Source organism: Lycium ferocissimum, chromosome 10 (assembly GCF_029784015.1).
Source record: "Lycium ferocissimum isolate CSIRO_LF1 chromosome 10, AGI_CSIRO_Lferr_CH_V1, whole genome shotgun sequence".
NCBI classification, from domain to species: domain Eukaryota; kingdom Viridiplantae; phylum Streptophyta; class Magnoliopsida; order Solanales; family Solanaceae; genus Lycium; species Lycium ferocissimum.
In genome coordinates this window covers 49,348,195-49,365,841 of record NC_081351.1, presented here as the reverse complement: position 1 = coordinate 49,365,841, position 17,647 = coordinate 49,348,195, and the positions used below count along the sequence as shown (strand labels likewise).

Sequence of the window (17,647 nt, the reverse complement as noted above, 5' to 3'; positions counted from 1 at the left end):
CCAAGAAAGATAACAGGGTGGCTATTACTGGGCAGACCAGTAATACATTGAAGGGTCAACAAGACAGGAATCAGAAGATTGAAGAGAGTAGCAAGGCAGGAGTCACTAATAACAATGTTGTACAAATGAAAAAACCAATTTGAGGCCCTTATAGAGGAGGAAGAGCATGAATAGGGCTGGGCGTTCGGTATTCGGTTCGGTATTTTTAAAGTTCGGGTTCGGTAATTCGGTATTCGGTAATTGAAAGTATATACCAAATACCGAACTTTCAAACTTCGGTTCGGTAATTCGGGAATAGGTAAATCAAATTTCGGTTCGGTAGCACGGTATTCGGTAATACCATTTTTTTAAAAGAAAGCGCATTGGCAACCAAATAAGATCCGCTTAAATAAGCTGCAAAGCGAAGATTGGACATCAAATTGATTTAAGGCTTCAAAGTCCATAAACCAACAATAGCTTCAACATTATTTCTAGCTTTCTTTCCACAAGATTGGACATCAAATTGATTTAAGGCTGAAACAATTTGATCAATGATAAATATTTGACACATAGAAGGTATTGTAGAAGTGAAATGAAATGACAATATATTATGCAGTTTATAAAGAATTCACAGAATATGAAAAGATTGTGAAACGAATGGACTTGAAATGTTTGGGCTGCTGGACTTGAAATGTTTGGGCTGGACTACTGGGCCTGAAATGTTTTAGCCCTTTACTCCTTTAGGCTGTACACGTATTGGTATTAATTTCGGTATTCGGTATTTATCAAATTACCGAACGGTATAATTATAAATACCGAATACCGAAATCGAAATATTAAATTTTATATTTTAGTACCGAATACCGAATTACCGAATACCGAAATACCGAAATAGCCGGTTCGGTTCGGTAATTCGATTTTCGGTATTTTATGCCCAGCCCTAAGCATGAGGATAGCAATGTGGTCATTGAAGTTCACTCAGAGACACTTCAAGGGGAGGAAAATGGTAGCAAGGAGGATCAGACTGATAAGTTTGATAAGTCTGATAAGGTACAACATAACGTTTTTTCTAAAAAAGAAGAAAAGATCAATAACACAAATGTCCAATCAAAGAATAAAGGGGATGGCAGTCCAACAATAGAGGAAACTGGTGACAAGTCATTGCATAAAGAAAATCAGACAGCGGGTATAGAGGAAAACAATGATAATATGAATGGTAGACATTGTTTAGCCATTCCATCAGAAAGCAATAAGAGGGAGGACACTACTAACAACAGGTCAAGTATCAATATAAGTGATCAACAAAGTTCTAAAGAATGGGGGAAGATCCTAAAGAAGTGACTTGTAAGGAGAGGATGGAAGTCTAAACGACAGCAGAGGTGACTAATGCAGATCAACTCAATGTTACAACCGAAGAAGTATCTCAAGGAAAATGGAATGACAAAATTGAGGAAGTTGAAGGAACTGAGGAAGGAGAGTCTCAAGATTCTCTACCAGAAGACTCTTTTGATACTACTAGGACTCACTATGGGGGCAATGAGGGGGAGTCTATTTTATATGATCCAAGAAATAACAGACATTTAAGAAGAGGAAATAGAAGATGAGAAAGGAAAGCCACCTGATAAACATCCTCATGGTCAGACTGATGGAAAGATGAAGGTTAATGAGACTGACCTGATGGTAGCTTGCATAGGTGCTTTAAAGGTTTGTCCTCAGATTGAAGATTCCTGCAGCACAAAGAAAAATTCAAGTGACAAATTATCTGCAGAGAAAAGTTAAGTAAAGTCAGCAGACAAAGAGAAAACATCTCCAATTACAAAGTTGCAAGATATAGTGTCACACATAGTGACAAATGAAGAGATAGAGAAGACAAAAGAAGATAGTTCAAAAAAACTAAATGACAAGGAGAATGCAAATAATAATAATCTTGTGCAAAATGTGCCCAGAGTTGTAGATATATCTCCAAAGAAGTTTTCAAAAAGTGAAAAAAAAAAAAGGGTAAGAACTAAGAAGTTGGTCAATCCAAGAGGTTTTCAACAAGGAAAGGTGCAGGTACAAAGCATAAGTGATGATGAAGGCCTTAATTTGGAACATCAGATTAGTAAATACTCAGAAAGCTTTTCAAAGGCTAGTCATGTTAAAAAGACAACACAAATGTTTTATTGTTGCTTTAATGGAGCCATTTAAAAATTGTAGACATATTCAGAAGTATAGGAGGAGCCTGGAGATGGAAGAGGTGATTGCCAATGCTAATGGAAAGATTTGGGGTTTCATTAATGCAACAATTCAAATGAAAATCTAATGAATACTGATCAGCAATTAACTCTAAAATTATATCATCAGGATATAGGCACAGACTGCATTGCTACTTTTGTATATGCTAAGTGTGTGGCAGGTGAAAGACTAGAGTTATAGGATAACTTATATCATTTAGGAAGTTCTATGGAGTTGCCCTGGATGGTAGGAGGTGATTTTAATGTAGTATTATCTGAGGAAGAAAAGTTTTGTGGACTGCCAGCTACTTTGAATAAGAGTGAAGATTTTGCTTTTTGTATAAACTCATGTGAGTTAGTTGATATGGGTTTTAAAGAGAGTCAATTTACTTGGTGGAATGGTAAATCAGCTGCAAATTGCATTTTTAAGGGACTTGATAGAGTGGTCATGAATCAGTATTTTCAGAATTTGTTTGCAAACATAGAGGTGGAACATCTATCCAGAACAGGGTCAGATCACGCACCTTTATTATTAACTTGTGGAGATGGAAGTGTTTCTTTCAGCAGACCATTTAGGTTTCTTAACTTTGAATTAATCATGAATCTTTCAAGGAGCTGATTACACAAAATTGGAGTTCAGGAGGTCCTGGACCCCATACTTGAAATTTAAGTTGAAATTAAAGAAGCTTAAGGGGGTGTTATCACAATGGAGTAAAGATACTTTGGGGACATTTTCTAACAACTTGCATTAAGAGAAGAAGTTGTGAAGATAAAAGAAGCATTATTTGAAGAGGATCCTAGTGTTGTGAATAGAATTGTCCTTCAGAAGGCTCAAGGAGAAATGAACCAATATCTTCATATTGAGAAACAATATTGGAAACAAAAGGCAGGTATCTCTTGGTATGCCGAAGGTGATAGAAATACTGCCTTTTTTCATAATTATGTGAATAGAAAGAGAAGGAACTTAATGATCAAAGGTATTAATGATGGAAGAGGTCATTGGCTGGACTCTATGGAACAAATATTTGAAGAAGCTATCAACTTCTTTAAAAAGTTGTTTTCTCAGGATAATGATGCTACAGATTTTGATATACTTAAGTATGTTCCTTCCATGGTTTCTCATGAGCATAATATGGAACTATGTTCCTATTCTTCACTTGAGGAAGTTAAGAAGGCTGTTTTTTGCCTTAGCGGGGATAATGCTAGTGGGCCAGATGGGTTTACAGGTTTGTTTTATCAACATTGTTAGGATATTATTGAGAATGATGTGTATGAGGTGATTCTATCTTTTTTTGATGGAAAAGAACTTTCTAAAGCTATCACCCACACTAATCTTGTGCTTATCCCTAAGAAGCATCCTGTGAAATCTTTCTTAGATTTGAGACCTATCAACCTTTCCAATTTTATCAATAATATTATATCAAGGGTGGTTTATGGTAGAATGAAAAAAATTATACCATCATTGATTTCCTCTAATCAATCTGGTTTTGTTAAAGGTAGAAGCATCTTTGAGAACATTCTTCTTACTCAGGAGATTGTGTATGATATCAAAACTAAGGGTAAACCTACTAATGTGATTATTAATTTGGATATGGGCAAGGCCTATGAAAGGGCTTCATGGAAGTATTTGTTACATGTATTAAGGAGGACGAGATTTGCTAAACACTTTATCAAATCTCATTTGGGGATTGATCTCTAACAATTGGTATTCTATTTTATTGAATGATCAAGCCATAGGTTTCTTTAAATCCTCTAGAGGGGTCAAGCAGGGGGATCCTTTGTCCCCAATTTTATTTAAACTTGTAGCTGAGGTGTTATCTAGAGCTTTAAATTCCTTATTTGATGATCATAATTACATTGGATATGGAATGCCAAAATGGTCTAATCCACTAAATCGTTTGGCATATGTTGATGATACTATCATCTTTGCATCATCTCATCCGAGTCTTTAAAGAGAGTGATGAAAATTTTGAAAGATTATGGGCAGATTTCTGGTCAACTTATAAACAAACATAAGAGTTCCTTCAATTTGTATTCCAAGGTGGGAAATGGGATCATTCAAACAGTTGGGGACATCATTGGTTTCTCAAGGGAGAATTTTCCTTTAGCTTATCTTTGATGTCCTATTTTTCATGCTAGGAAAAGAAAAGAATACTATTCTGGCCTGATTAAGAAAGTTAAAGGAAGACTGCATTTCTTGGAAAGGTAAATTGTTGTCTTTTGAAGGCAAATCAGTTCTTATAAAAAGTGTATTGCAAACTATGCTAGTGCACTTGCTATCTGTTCTAGTACCTCCTAAATGTGTGTTAAATGAGCTTCATAAGATATTTGCTAGATTTTTTTGGAGCAACAAGGATGAGGGTAGAAGCAGACATTGGTAAGCATGGAAAGATTTATGCCTTCCAACTAAAGAAGGTGGTTTGAGTTTTAAGTCTCTATTTGATGTATCCAATGCTTTATTTTCAAAATTTTGGTGGAGATTTAGAACTACAAATTCATTATGGGCTAATTATATGTGGAATAAGTATTGTAAGAAGGAGTATCCTAATTTAGTTCAGTAGAAAGAAGGGTCTCAGGTGTGGAAAAAAATGCTTGTAGCTAGAGAAGACATAGAGCATGAGATATGGTGGGAAATAAAAACAGGAACAACAAATGTTTAGCATGAAAACTGGACAAAGTTGGATGTCTTATACCATGTGGTTCCAGATGATTTCATATCAAAGAGAATCTCAATGATGTTGCAGAATTAATAGAGAATGGGAGGTGGAATATTACTCTTGTACAACAATCATTTCCTAATGAGATTGTGGAGCATATTAAGGAGGATATTCATGTTGAGCAGCTACAAGGAACATGGGATAGACCATGGTGGATGCCTACTACTACGGGAAAATTCACCTTAAATAGTGCATGGAACATCATGAGAAATAGAGGAGAGGAAGATGAGGATTTTGATCATTTGTGGATTAAAAGAATACCTTTCAAGGTTTCCTTTTTGATATCGAGATTCCGGAAACACATAATTCCTACGGATGATAATTTAAGAAGAATGAGGATTCTTATTGTCTCTAGATGTTATTGTTGTGAGTCTCATCATGCAGAAACTATGCAACATCTATTTCTTGGTAGCAGTTTTGCAAGAGAGGTATGAAAAGCATTTTTGCAGGCAGCAGGTTTGTAGGTGAATATGGTTCAACTTCATCAAGTTATCAGATATTGTTGGAGGGCAAAGTGTGGAGAAAAATTGAAACCTATTGTGCAAGCAATTCCTGCTATGATTATTTGGGAATTATGAAAGAGAAGAAATACTATAAGATATGGAGGATGGGTCAGCTTTAGAAGGGTGGTGCATGAAGTGAATAATAGTTTATTTTATTTGACGAAAATAAGATATTCATGGCTTAATAATATTCCTTTTCTATGGCTTGAAATAATAGCAATGCTAGATAGCTATAAGCCTAGAATTATAACCAAGGTTGTGTACTGGAAGTTTCATCCTGATAGATGGTTTAAGTGTAATATTGATGGGACATCAAGAGGCAATCCTGGATAAATTTTGTGTTAGAAACTGGCCAGGGGATTTAGTTTATGCTCAAAGTGAGACAACTGGAGAGTCCACAAATGTGATTGCTGAAGCTAGGGCAATTATGGAGGGGATGAAGTATAGTATTGATTGGCAATAACTTCCTTTGATTGTGGAAACTGATTCTTTGCTACTTAAAAATGTAATGGAGGGAGAGTGGGTGGTTGCTTGGGTTATTGTATCATATGTTGATAGAATAAGGAGAATAAAGGAGATGTGTGAGGTGAAAATTCAACATGTGTACAGGGAAGGCAACACACTGCAGACTTATTAACTAACATGGCTTTTGATTTTGCAGGTACTTTGAAGATTCATTCTTTTTCTGAATTGCCTAGTGCAAGGAGGAAAGTTCTCAACATGGACAAACGGACATGCCTAATCTAAAGATTAGTAATGCAAGGGATTAAGCTTATAAGGATTTTGCACGAATATAGTGTATAATCCGGTATTGGCATTGCTTCAGTGTGTGGTATTAGCTTTGCTCATCCTACTGAAGTGATATCAATACTAGATGAGCATGTAGGTGTGCAACTCTGTAAGTATACATTGAAGACCAAAAGTGGTTTACCTAAGGTATCTTTGTTCCATAGGATATATGCAGCTATAAAGAGGTATTTTGTATGATTTAGCTTATTTGATTCTAGACGCATTCTTCTATTGATTTTGTTAGCTAAGTCCACGGTGAGAGCCTAGAGGGGCATATAATTAGCATCATTCAAAGATTTTCAAGTACTACTTCCACAAAATATACAAGATCTAGCTGCATAGATACCGTGGAAGACTGATTTTATCACCTTAGATGAAAAATTAGTTCCTTTATTGGTAAATCTACTCTAACAAAGTCCGACTCTGAGATAGTGAAGTTTTAAAAGAGTAATTCATAGTAATGAAATTTAATAAGATCATTCACATGCTCTTCAAGTTGAAAGATTAAGAAGTTCGAGCTGGAAATTCAAACAAGAGGATGGTTACCTTGGCTACTAGACTATCTCGTCACCGATCGGAGCTTGACTGGCCGGATTCATTTTGGAGAAGCACCGACTTTTGAGGTTTCTTGTCCACACTTTTTGTGCTTCTAGATCTTTTCCTTTTGTTTTATTTTGGATTATGTTTTTTATTTGGATATTGTGTATAAGCTTTATTATTAATAAAATACCCACCCGAGTGGTGGATGCTTATATATATATATATATATATATATATATATATATATATATATATATCCGAAAAATCAATCTATCTATATAAGTAGGAAATTAAAGCTCTCTTTAATTAGAAATTAACCGGACCCAAAACATAAAGATCAATGATAAATGAATAATTTATTTGGAAAATTCATATGCTAAGAGGCTGAAGTTAACTTTCTATTCTTTATAGTAAAAAAATAAAAATTAAAAAAAAAAAAAAAAAAAAAAGTAAGCCTCGCAGAATAGTTTTAAAAATGGCAAGTTAAAAAGCAATCCCCACAGAATGGTCTTAAAAATGGCAAATTTAATGTGAAAGTAAAAAATTGGATGGGATGGCACACTAAGCTTTCATCATTACGTGTTCTTTCTAAAACTTTTGTCAGATATGACTATAATAGCAACCGAAGATAAGTTGGAACTTTTATATATGTGTGCGCGTGTGACAACACTCTCACTAAAATGAATAGATTCCTGCTAGAATTCTTTCGGTTTTAGCCACAATTTGGTCCTTTTCACCTTTCAAAGAACAACCAAACTTTTCCTTTTGAATTGAAGAGAACGTAAAAGACCAATAACTTAAAACCTGTTCATGGGATCATCTGCCACTCTATATCCTTCTGGAGAAGTTAAGCAGTATAGGTAAGAAAATTTATGTATTTTATAGCAGTTTTTTTTTTTTTTTAAATGCAACTAGTATACGTACCCGCGCAATGCACGGATAATGATAAAGAAAAGTAATAACAAAATAAGTTTTGCTAGTATTTCAATAAAGAAATAAAGGTCATGTATATAATAAATGTGATTGGAGAACTTTGTTTTAAACCATAATAATTACTCCTATAACTTATGGAAGAATTACTTAATGTAGATGAACATGAATCAGGAAAAATGAAGAATCATGAAGGAATATTGTTGATGTTGAACAAATAAAGTTGACAACTTTTATAACAGAGAACTAATGGTTTCTCAGATAAATTGATAGAAAAGATATTTTGCAGAACCTTTCTAGAAAGAACTCCACCCCCAATTATACTTCCAACTATAAAAACAACATGAGCACTTTGCGTTGCCACCAATCCTTTGTCCCGATAGTTTAACCATTTGCTTAGTTCACTTTCTCATTTCGCCGTTAACAACCTGTAACTTTAATTTCTAGTCATTGTAAAGCAAGTCGGCAACAGTCCTAATGAAGAGTTAGAGAGATGCATCAATCTAGTACAGAATGTTGTTGTTAGTTGTTAGTAAGTCGTTAGTTGTTGAGTGCTACTTTTAGTTTGTACTTGTTTGAATTGCAACTAAGTTAGAACATCTTATTTGCAAGATCTGATAGACTAAAAGTTATAAATTGTCATAGTCATATACAATACACTGATAATGAAAATAGAAATGCAATTGAAAGTTTACAAAGTTATATGACTGGAGCATCAACCCACTTCCTAAAAGTTTATAAATTATCCACATGGAATCTAATAACTTTTGGATACCCTAGCACATAATATAATCTATTTGTTGTACTTATCAAATTAGCTTTTCTGCGTTCACAATTATTTAAAGAGCATTCTCGATTCCAGTTGTGAGGTCTCCAACATATAATACCAATAACTAATTGAAATAACTTTATGACAGCAACCATTGACAAAATGTAATTAAATGGTGGAATCATGCTTAGAAAGAAAAGGAAAAGGTTCTTATATGTATAATAGATCCTCTGTAACTCTACATGTAGTGCAAAAAGCAATTAAAGGATTAAAAAAGTAACAATAATTTTCGGGCAGGCAATAGTATTCATCTTTCCCGCTTTGTACTAAGATATCGGATCAAAAGATTCTCCTTCGCGGACAGTATTACATTGTTCAAGCTAAAAACAGCTTTGTATATCTGCCTCTCATTCGTCAGCAACATCTTATTTTGTTCATTCATCTTCGTCTATTATGGTGTTTTTAGCTTTTATATTTAATCCAAAATAAATTATTTTTTACACAATAAAAAGGTATTAATTAGTTTTTTTTCCTTTTCATATTAACCTTTATTTAGACAAGTGAATTTTTACATAATCACGAAATCATATTAAATTGGTATTATTTAATTAAAGGTAATTTAGTAAAAACACTTCTTACTTTGCTAGGGGTGAGTGATTTCTTACCATATAAATAGGGACCGGATGGAGTATTAATTTACTTCTCGATTATTTTCAATAATTTGAATTGGTCTAAATTTGCTTAAAGTTAGGACAATTATCCATAGGAGTGGGCGTTCAGGCTATCAGATTGGATATAAAAATTTCGGCTTGGATTTTCGATTTTCGGATTGAAGAAATTACAATCCAAATCCAATCCAAATAAGCTCGGATTGGATTGGATCTTTTAAGTTCGGATTCGGATTTATCGGTTTGGATATTCGGATTTGACTTTTGAGCCTTTAAGACGCCTACTTTTAACGAAATTCATGTGCTCCAGTTATCAAGTTACTTGTCTCAACATAATATGAAACCATAGAACTAAAATCCAATGCAGTTGAGATACTTTCAACATAAATTCAAAAGTAGATCTTCCTCTAGAATATTTTAAAGTGTGAGTTCCACGGAGGAAAATCTAGATCTTAATTGCTCTGTAATAGTAAGAACATGCGAAAGAAAAGAATTTCTCGGATAACTTGAGCTAGTTCGATCACTTGGCACAGTGGCACTTGCCATGCAAAAAGCATTTTAGGCAATGCAAGATAAAATAATTATAAGATTGTATCCAAATGTTAGAAAAACCCTATATTATATTTGATTTAGTAGAAAATTCAGCATTTGGACTTATTACTATAATGGGTAGGGTTGTAACTCGTAGGGTATTAATCTATTAGACCTTTCAAAATTGGATTTATTAGTATCATTGGCATATTGGGCACATATAATATGGGTAGAGTAGAATATAAGGTATAAAAATTTCAATTTTTCGGATATCCAAATGTCCATAGTACTAAATTCATATCAATCCGAAATCCATAAATTTTAAAAATAAAATCCGCAATCCAATCCATCATCCAAAAATCCAAATCAAAAATTCAAAAAATTCGAATTTCAGGTTGGCCCGAACTATGCCCACCCCTAGTTATCCATCATCTATCTAGAGCCTATTTGGATTGGCTTATTTTAGGTGCTTTTAAGCCAAAATAGTTTTAAGCACTTTTGTAGTGTTTGGGTAAAATAAAAAAAGTGTTATTAAGTACTTATTTTTAAGGCAAAACAATAAAAATAAGCCAAAAGGCATAAGCTAGAATTCCTAACTTGTGGCTTTTGGCTTATATATAAGTTAAAAGCAATAAGCACATCCAAACAGGCTCCTAATGGTTAGGAAACAATAGCGCAAGCAGCACAAGCATTTAGTTCGTAATTTACATTTCCATAACAGATTAATGCAAGGAAAAGTGGCTGAAGGGGTTGAAAATGTGATACTTAATAAAATGAAAAAATAAATAAAACTTATATATGAGTAAGTTTGAAATTATTTTACTTGTTCATTAATTATCATAAACGTTTGTTAAACGATAGAATTGAAGGTACCTAATATAATTAATTAATATAATGCTTAATTGTAAAATTTAAGGATGATCGTTGAAGTGTCAACTTATGGGGTCAACTAGCACAAAAAGATGGTGAGATGCTACAAAAACTGATCAACAAAACCTGTTATAGCTCTATGATGTTAGAGATACAACACACAATGATAGTATATCAAAAATATTTATATTCATTAGTAAATTCTTCTCTTTTAGATTATACTTAATTTACATTTTATGTGAAGTTTGCGAAGGGAATTCCGTAGTATTTGCTATAAATGTTAGTAATATATTGATAAATTCAATGTCTAAAAAAGCTACAAATCCCAAAAATGATAATATACTACTTGCAAGAGATGCTACAAAAAAGTGAACTTTGTAAATAATACTACAGCACGTACTCATTGCAGCATCGAAAGTGTTGTCGATGAGTAAAGGGTGAAACTCATATTTTTTTTATTTGTTTTTCTACATTTTCGTATATCAGTAGATGAGTTAATAATTTATTTACGTATGATTTTCTAGATTTCATTTAAAACTTGTGGTGTATAATTTTAAATAACGTAGTAACGTTACACTCTTTGAAGTTTCAAAATAATTTTTTTGTGGTCCAAATTAAAGGTCATCTATTATATTAGCAAAACTTAAGTGGTACAGGGAGCCCCGTCTATTACAAGGTCGTGTTGCCTATTGGCCTATTGCTATGAGAGGATTGACTCAAACTCAAAATGGAGTCATTACAAAAGGAGTGTAGCATGGGGACTGCTACGTTGCAAAAAGGGGTAGCAATGGCCTGTGCTCTGTGATGTTATTTAGTTATCTTTTCATTTAGTTGTTAAGAAATATATCAAGTAAGGAATTATAATGGTTTCAGTAAATTATACGTTCAAAATAACGTAGTACGTCTTTTGGTACCGAAAGAAGAACCCAAAATTATCGCAGACTAGTGTTGAGTAAGGATAATCTTTCACATTTCTTGTCAAAATTGATTTAAAAAAAAATGGTGATCAACTTGGAAGATGTTTAATTGCAGAGAAGATATACGACATTGAAAAAGTTGGTGCAATTGAAATTGAAGAGAAAAATATAAACGCAGGACCAGCATGAGGACCAATGTATGAAGAAGACAACGACCGCCAAAAATATTTTATCATTGAGAATGACATTACCAAGAGTGAAAAGGAATATACATCAGTAATATCGCCTATAAAGAAATATAAGATTAGAGATGCTTGATCATTACATATTTGTGCCTATTAAAATTAAAATAAGTAAAGAAAATCACATGTATCTAACTAAATCTTTTTGTTCGTCTTCGTTGCTTCAAATGATATCCAATCATTTTGACCACGATAGACATGTCACTGTACGACGATTCACATTGATCATTCACAGAAATTAATATTTTTTAATGCATAATTTTTAACTTAAATTATTATTTTAATAATATATTTATTGTTTAAAAATTTGTATAGTATTACTTAACTCGGCATACACGTGCAACGCACGTGCCGAGAGACTAGTGTGTGTCATAGATTTTTTCGTATATATAGTTACTTAAGCTCTGTTTTAGTTTTCTTGTTATTCTGATGTTGTTTACGTGTTATTTGAGCCGAGGGTCTGTCGGAAATAACATCTCTACCTGCCAAGGTAGAGGTACGGTCTGCGTACACTCTACCCTTCCCTGACCCCACTTGTGGCATTATACTGGGTAAGTTGTTGTTGTTTGTATAGTTACTTAAGCTTTGCATACTCAATTCTAAGGAATAAATACTCTTACAAAGTAAAGCATCAGGCCACTCCCTTACCTCTTTCCTTATCCGAATATACATATCTTAAAAGAATCACAAGTTGATTAGGTAAATTCCCTTCCAAATTCTCAGAACTTTTCTCCACTACTATTTCTTTTCAGTCTTAGTTCCTTTTTTTTTTTTTTTTTTCTATTTTATGTTTTATACATATAGGGACTGAGTTTTTTTATTTAATTTTGAGCATACCCATGCTCTTAGTACCTTATATAAAGAGGCCTATTTGGAAACAAAGCATGCAACAAGCGCTACAAAAAATAAATAGTAGAAGAAGTTAACTCATAAACATTTTCTTATTCTAGAAAAAAAAAAATGCCGATTTCAAAAATCGCCATTGGAAATTTTAGAGAAATTACCAAGCATGATGCCCTTAAGGCTGCCTTAGCTGAATTTATTTGTGTGATTACTTTTGTTTTTCCCGCTGAAGGCTGTGCCTTAGTTTTCTGTAAGTTTAACCAAGTTGGGTATTAAAGGCATAATAAGTTAATTGTATATATGTTGATAACGTACATTTTGTGTATGTAATTGACGTATATACTGATAGTGTAAGTTAATTATTTACACTATCAATGCAATTCTATTATTTGTTATAACATGGCACCTATTTTACTTTTAGGTTATTGATTCTATTTAATTATTATGAGCATATATATATATTGTGTGTGTAGTTATCTTTTAGGTGATCAATTAGTAATCAAATAAAAGGTTGTTTATACTCTTTGTGTATTAGTAACGATTAACACTTTGGTATGTTTTGTAGCCAAGATGATCACGACTGGAGATCCAGCCAATGGGCTAATTTCGGCATCGATATCCCATGCATTTGCTCTTCTTACAGCAGTTTCAGTGGGAGCAAACATATCTGGAGGTCATGCAAGCCCCGCTGTTACCTTTGGTGCATTCGTCGGAGGTCACATTACCTTTTTCAGGAGTGTCATGTATTGTATTGCTCAATTACTTGGATCCGTTGTGGCTTGCTATCTCCTCAAGATTGCTACTAATGGTTTGGTAATGCCACTCCCCTCACTAAGCACTTAGCTATAATAGTTGTATATTATGCCTCTTTTAGTATACTTTTATTTGTGTCTGATTTATCGTCTTCAAGATTTGCAATTCTTAGTTTCCGCATGACCTCTTAATAATTTTGATTCCAACATATAGTGCATCACAGGCATACAAGGAAAGGCTTTCGGCATCCAGCAATCAAACATAAAGTTGAGGGTTTTGTGAAAATAAATAAAAAATATTAATAATTAGTTTAAACAAAACATATATAGGTTAAAGTTATCGATGAATTTTTTTGAAAAACATTATATAAGTATTAACTTTTGAATTCATAATTTAAAGTAGGGAAAAAAAATCATATATGTGGACCTGTACTCTCTGAAATTAAGCAATTTTCCTTGTGTTAAACTTTTGATCTAATATACCCTAGTGTAAGGAAAAAGTCTAGATTTTGCTCTCGACCCCTAACATAGCTCCAATCTTAGCGTAATTTAAAATTTGATACAAAATTGAGGGGTAATTTGGATACTTTTTATGTAGAGCTGGGACACATGGAAGTCCCGTACTCATTTCACTCTTGAGCTCTGTTAATGCAAGACGAGAAAATACAAGACCTTTTCTAACAATAAGTTGGGTATGAATGAACCAAAGTACAATAAAGGACAAAATAGAATGATTTGGGATAGTATATGGACAAATATAGACCTTTTTGCTTCCAAATAACTCAGAACCTTAACCCGTATAATTTTTAAATCATTAATCCGTATTTGATACCAATAAAAGGTTGTTTATACTCTAGTTATACATATCAACACAACACACGTAAATAATGAAACGATTCACTACGAATGACGTGATACACTGTTTTTCGGGAAACTAGACTTGATCAATAGTTTTCGTATATCTATATTAACTAATTAAATTTGTAAATTAAATTGTGCAGGAAGTATCACCATACCCTCCACAATTACCTTGGAATGCAGTTGTTTTCGAGATAGTGATGACCTTCCTCCTTGTTTACACATATTATGCAACTTCATTTGACCCCAAGAAGGGTAACATGGGAATCATTTCCCCAATTGCAATTGGTCTCATTGTTGGTGCCAACATCTTGTGTGGTGGTGCTCTTTTTGGCGCAGCAATGAACCCTGCTATTGCCTTTGGTCAAGCAATGATTAGCGGGATATGGACCCATCATTGGGTCTATTGGCTTGGTAATTTCGTCGGTGCTGCCATTGCTGCGTTGGTATATGAACTTATCTTCATTGGTGAAAACGTTTACGAGCAGCTTCCCATCACTAATCACTAAGAGTTTCAACTTATTTTCTCTCCTAAAACTAGTTGTTGGATTGTTAAGTTGTGCTTGTTATGTTTTGTTCTCTTGCTTATCAATCTTAGCTAAGTATCTTAGCTTTTGTTTAATTGTGAAATTTTGATGAAAGAAATAAAGGTCCCGTTGTGTTGTCTTCGTTAGAATCTTGTTATTGACCTTCCTTTGATGCTTTCATGGTTTAGTTATGGTAGCTAATTGACGCATACATTAATTTTGGAATTTTTCCATATGTACTGCTCTGACCACTTTGAAATCACATGGGAGCAAAAACAAATTCTCCATGGACTGTTGAATGGTTATGAAAATAAATCCCCACTTTATTTTTCCTTTCTAATCTTTTAATTAATTTTTTGAAGGGTTGACCCGTGATTCATGAACAAGGCTGAGAAGGGAAATCAAGAAAAGGAACGCTAGTTAGATTTGAACCTTACATCACTTGGGTGCAATGAAATTGCAACTAACTCTCTTACCCAATTTGTTAAAAAGAAAGTAACATACTCTTGACAAATCTACAGTAAAGAACATTCTTGAGAAAGATCAACCGATATCGATATGAACATACTAAGCAACTAGAGGAGATTTGGCAAAGAGGCCACTCTCAAGTCTTAATTGCAACAAGGCCATTCATTTTCTTTTTCATTTATTTTTTTGGATTAGGGTTTAGAAAAGGGGGCATGGGGTGTATTTCATAATTTTTAAAAGTTTGAATGTTTAAACTTATACACTTAATTAAGTCCCTTTCACTTCTCTTAAAATCTACAAAAACCCCTCTCTCTCTCTCTCTCTCTCTCTCTTCAGTCCCTTTCACTTCTCTTAAAATATTCATTTCTCTTCTTAGCTTGGAACTCTCAAACTTCCAGCCGAATCTTCCCCTCCCCCAAGCTCCGATACTCTTTACTAGTCATACCCAGGTATTTTCTTTAATTATGCAACTCCGTCGGAGCATTTTGAGCTCCATATTACCCTGAAATTCTTTATTTGTTTTCGATCTTAATAAAAACCTAGTATTCATAAAGATCTGCTTTTTCCAAAACCTTTGAAGTTTTGCCTGTTTTTTCATCGAAATGTGTGTTATTTTTACTTCTTTTGCTTGTTTCGATCTTTCTGTTTCTGTTTTTGCTTTTAAAAATTACATTATGGTCTATTACTAGACTTTTGGTTGATTATTCTTATTTTTATATCGTGGTTGATCAACGTCTCTATCATTTATATATAGATCGTATAAATGCCTAGGTGTAGAGGAAAAGGAGGAAACATACTCCTCCGTTCTTTTGATATGGTTCAAACCCGTTGTAATGCGAATCGTAAGGATAAAAAAAGAAGTGGTGAAGAAGTTAGCCGAGATGGAAAAAGAAAAAGAAGTGCAGAAGTTGTGAGTCAGTCCTACTAAGACCCTATGGATGAGTGTAGTGCGGATGTTGATGAAAGAGATAGAGTTGAGAGTGATGGTTATGTTTCTGAGGATGGTTCAAAGCAGTCTAGTGTTGTTGAAGATGTTGATCCCTTTTCCTTGCCATATTGTGCAAAGACAATTAATGTCGAAAAGTATGGTTTGATTAATTGGCTGAATGATTATGATTCTTTTCCAGCAAAAGTTTTTGTTAGGAGTAGGCTGGACTTGTTAGCTGACTTTAACAAAGTGTTGAGAGATAAAAAAACTAAGGAAAATGTGGAAGCGTTCCTACTTTGGTCAGTTTAGAAAACTGTCAAAATATTTCATCAATTTGAATGGACGGATGATCCACTATCTGCTTCTTCTTCATGTCGTAGAGAAAAGAAGCGTGAAATGAGGTTCCTCGTGAACGACAGCCTGTGTGTTTTGGCTTGACAGAGTTTGCGTTGATCACCGGTTTAAATTGTGGATCCTATCCCAGCCAATCTAAAAAGGACAGGGCAATTAAAAAAGGGACAGTATTTTGCTCAAAGGTTACTCGAAACAAGAAGATTTTATCAGAAAGGCTATTGTCAGTGATAATAGGGCCTAGGCTAAATAAAGAAGAAAAGCTGAAATGTTGTCTTGTGTGGTTTCTGCATACAATTTTGATGGCCAAGATATGTCCAGGGGTGTGTACCATGATATGATTAAAATGGCTGAGGATTTGGAATTCTTCGCAGCTATCCTTAGGGAAAGGAATCCTTTGAACTTACCTTGGAATACTTGAAGCACAAGGTAGACATCCAGGCACTACCAAACCCACGTTGATAAGAAGATGCCATCATATTCTCTTTACGGCTTTCTATGCGCATTCACATTAAATATTATAAACCACAGGTGTAGTAGAGTATAGAATGTGTGTTATTTATTTTTACAATCAGCGATTATTTGTGTCATTATAGATCTAGGCTTATGAAGCTTTCCCCACACTTGGACTGCATGCTGGCAACTCAGATGAGGTTCCTTTGCCTATTTCTAGGATGCTTAGGTGGCACACTACAAAAATGGAACGATTTACTGAAGGTGATCCATTTAGGATTCGAGCGGGAGTTTCACATGTATAAATTTGGAGTCTATTATCAATGTTGTTGCAAAAATATAAACTTAATGTTAATGTTTTGCTTATTTGTAGGCTGTCCACCCTTACATTATCCCTACAATGCGTGAGCTGGAGTAGGACTACATTGAAAAATTCTTAGCATTTGTTGACGAGGTTAAGGATCCAATCATAGATGAATTGAAGCATGAATTGAAAGGCGTGACCGTATTGGTTACACCAAAGAATGGCTCGAAGGCTCCTAGTAGGTTGGGAAAGGAGCCCAAAGAGCATTCTGATGAGGAGGATACTTAGCATGCCTCGAAACCTCGTAATAGGTATGGAAGGGAACCCAAGGAGCTCTCATTTGATGGGGAAGATATGCATTCAGAAGATTTGGGTGGTAACGTTGGCATTGGGACGTCTAGGGGTCATGCCGCACCAAGTGAGAGCTCATCAGTACAGATAATGTCACACCCTGATCTTATTAGGGTGTGATGGGCACCCGGCCCTTACTTAGGG

At 34.2% G+C, this 17,647-nt stretch overlaps 1 protein-coding gene across 1 annotated transcript; it reads left to right on the top strand.

The window, feature by feature from the left end:
• The first annotated feature begins 12,509 nt into the window (after positions 1–12,509).
• LOC132034178 (aquaporin TIP1-3-like) lies at positions 12,510–14,789 on the top strand. The gene is made up of 3 exons (XM_059424452.1): positions 12,510–12,761; positions 13,077–13,324; positions 14,265–14,789. The coding sequence occupies exons 1-3, from the start codon at positions 12,629–12,631 to the stop codon at positions 14,628–14,630; spliced, it is 747 nt and encodes a 248-aa protein (XP_059280435.1). The 5' UTR covers positions 12,510–12,628; the 3' UTR covers positions 14,631–14,789.
• Positions 14,790–17,647: the final 2,858 nt, after the last annotated feature.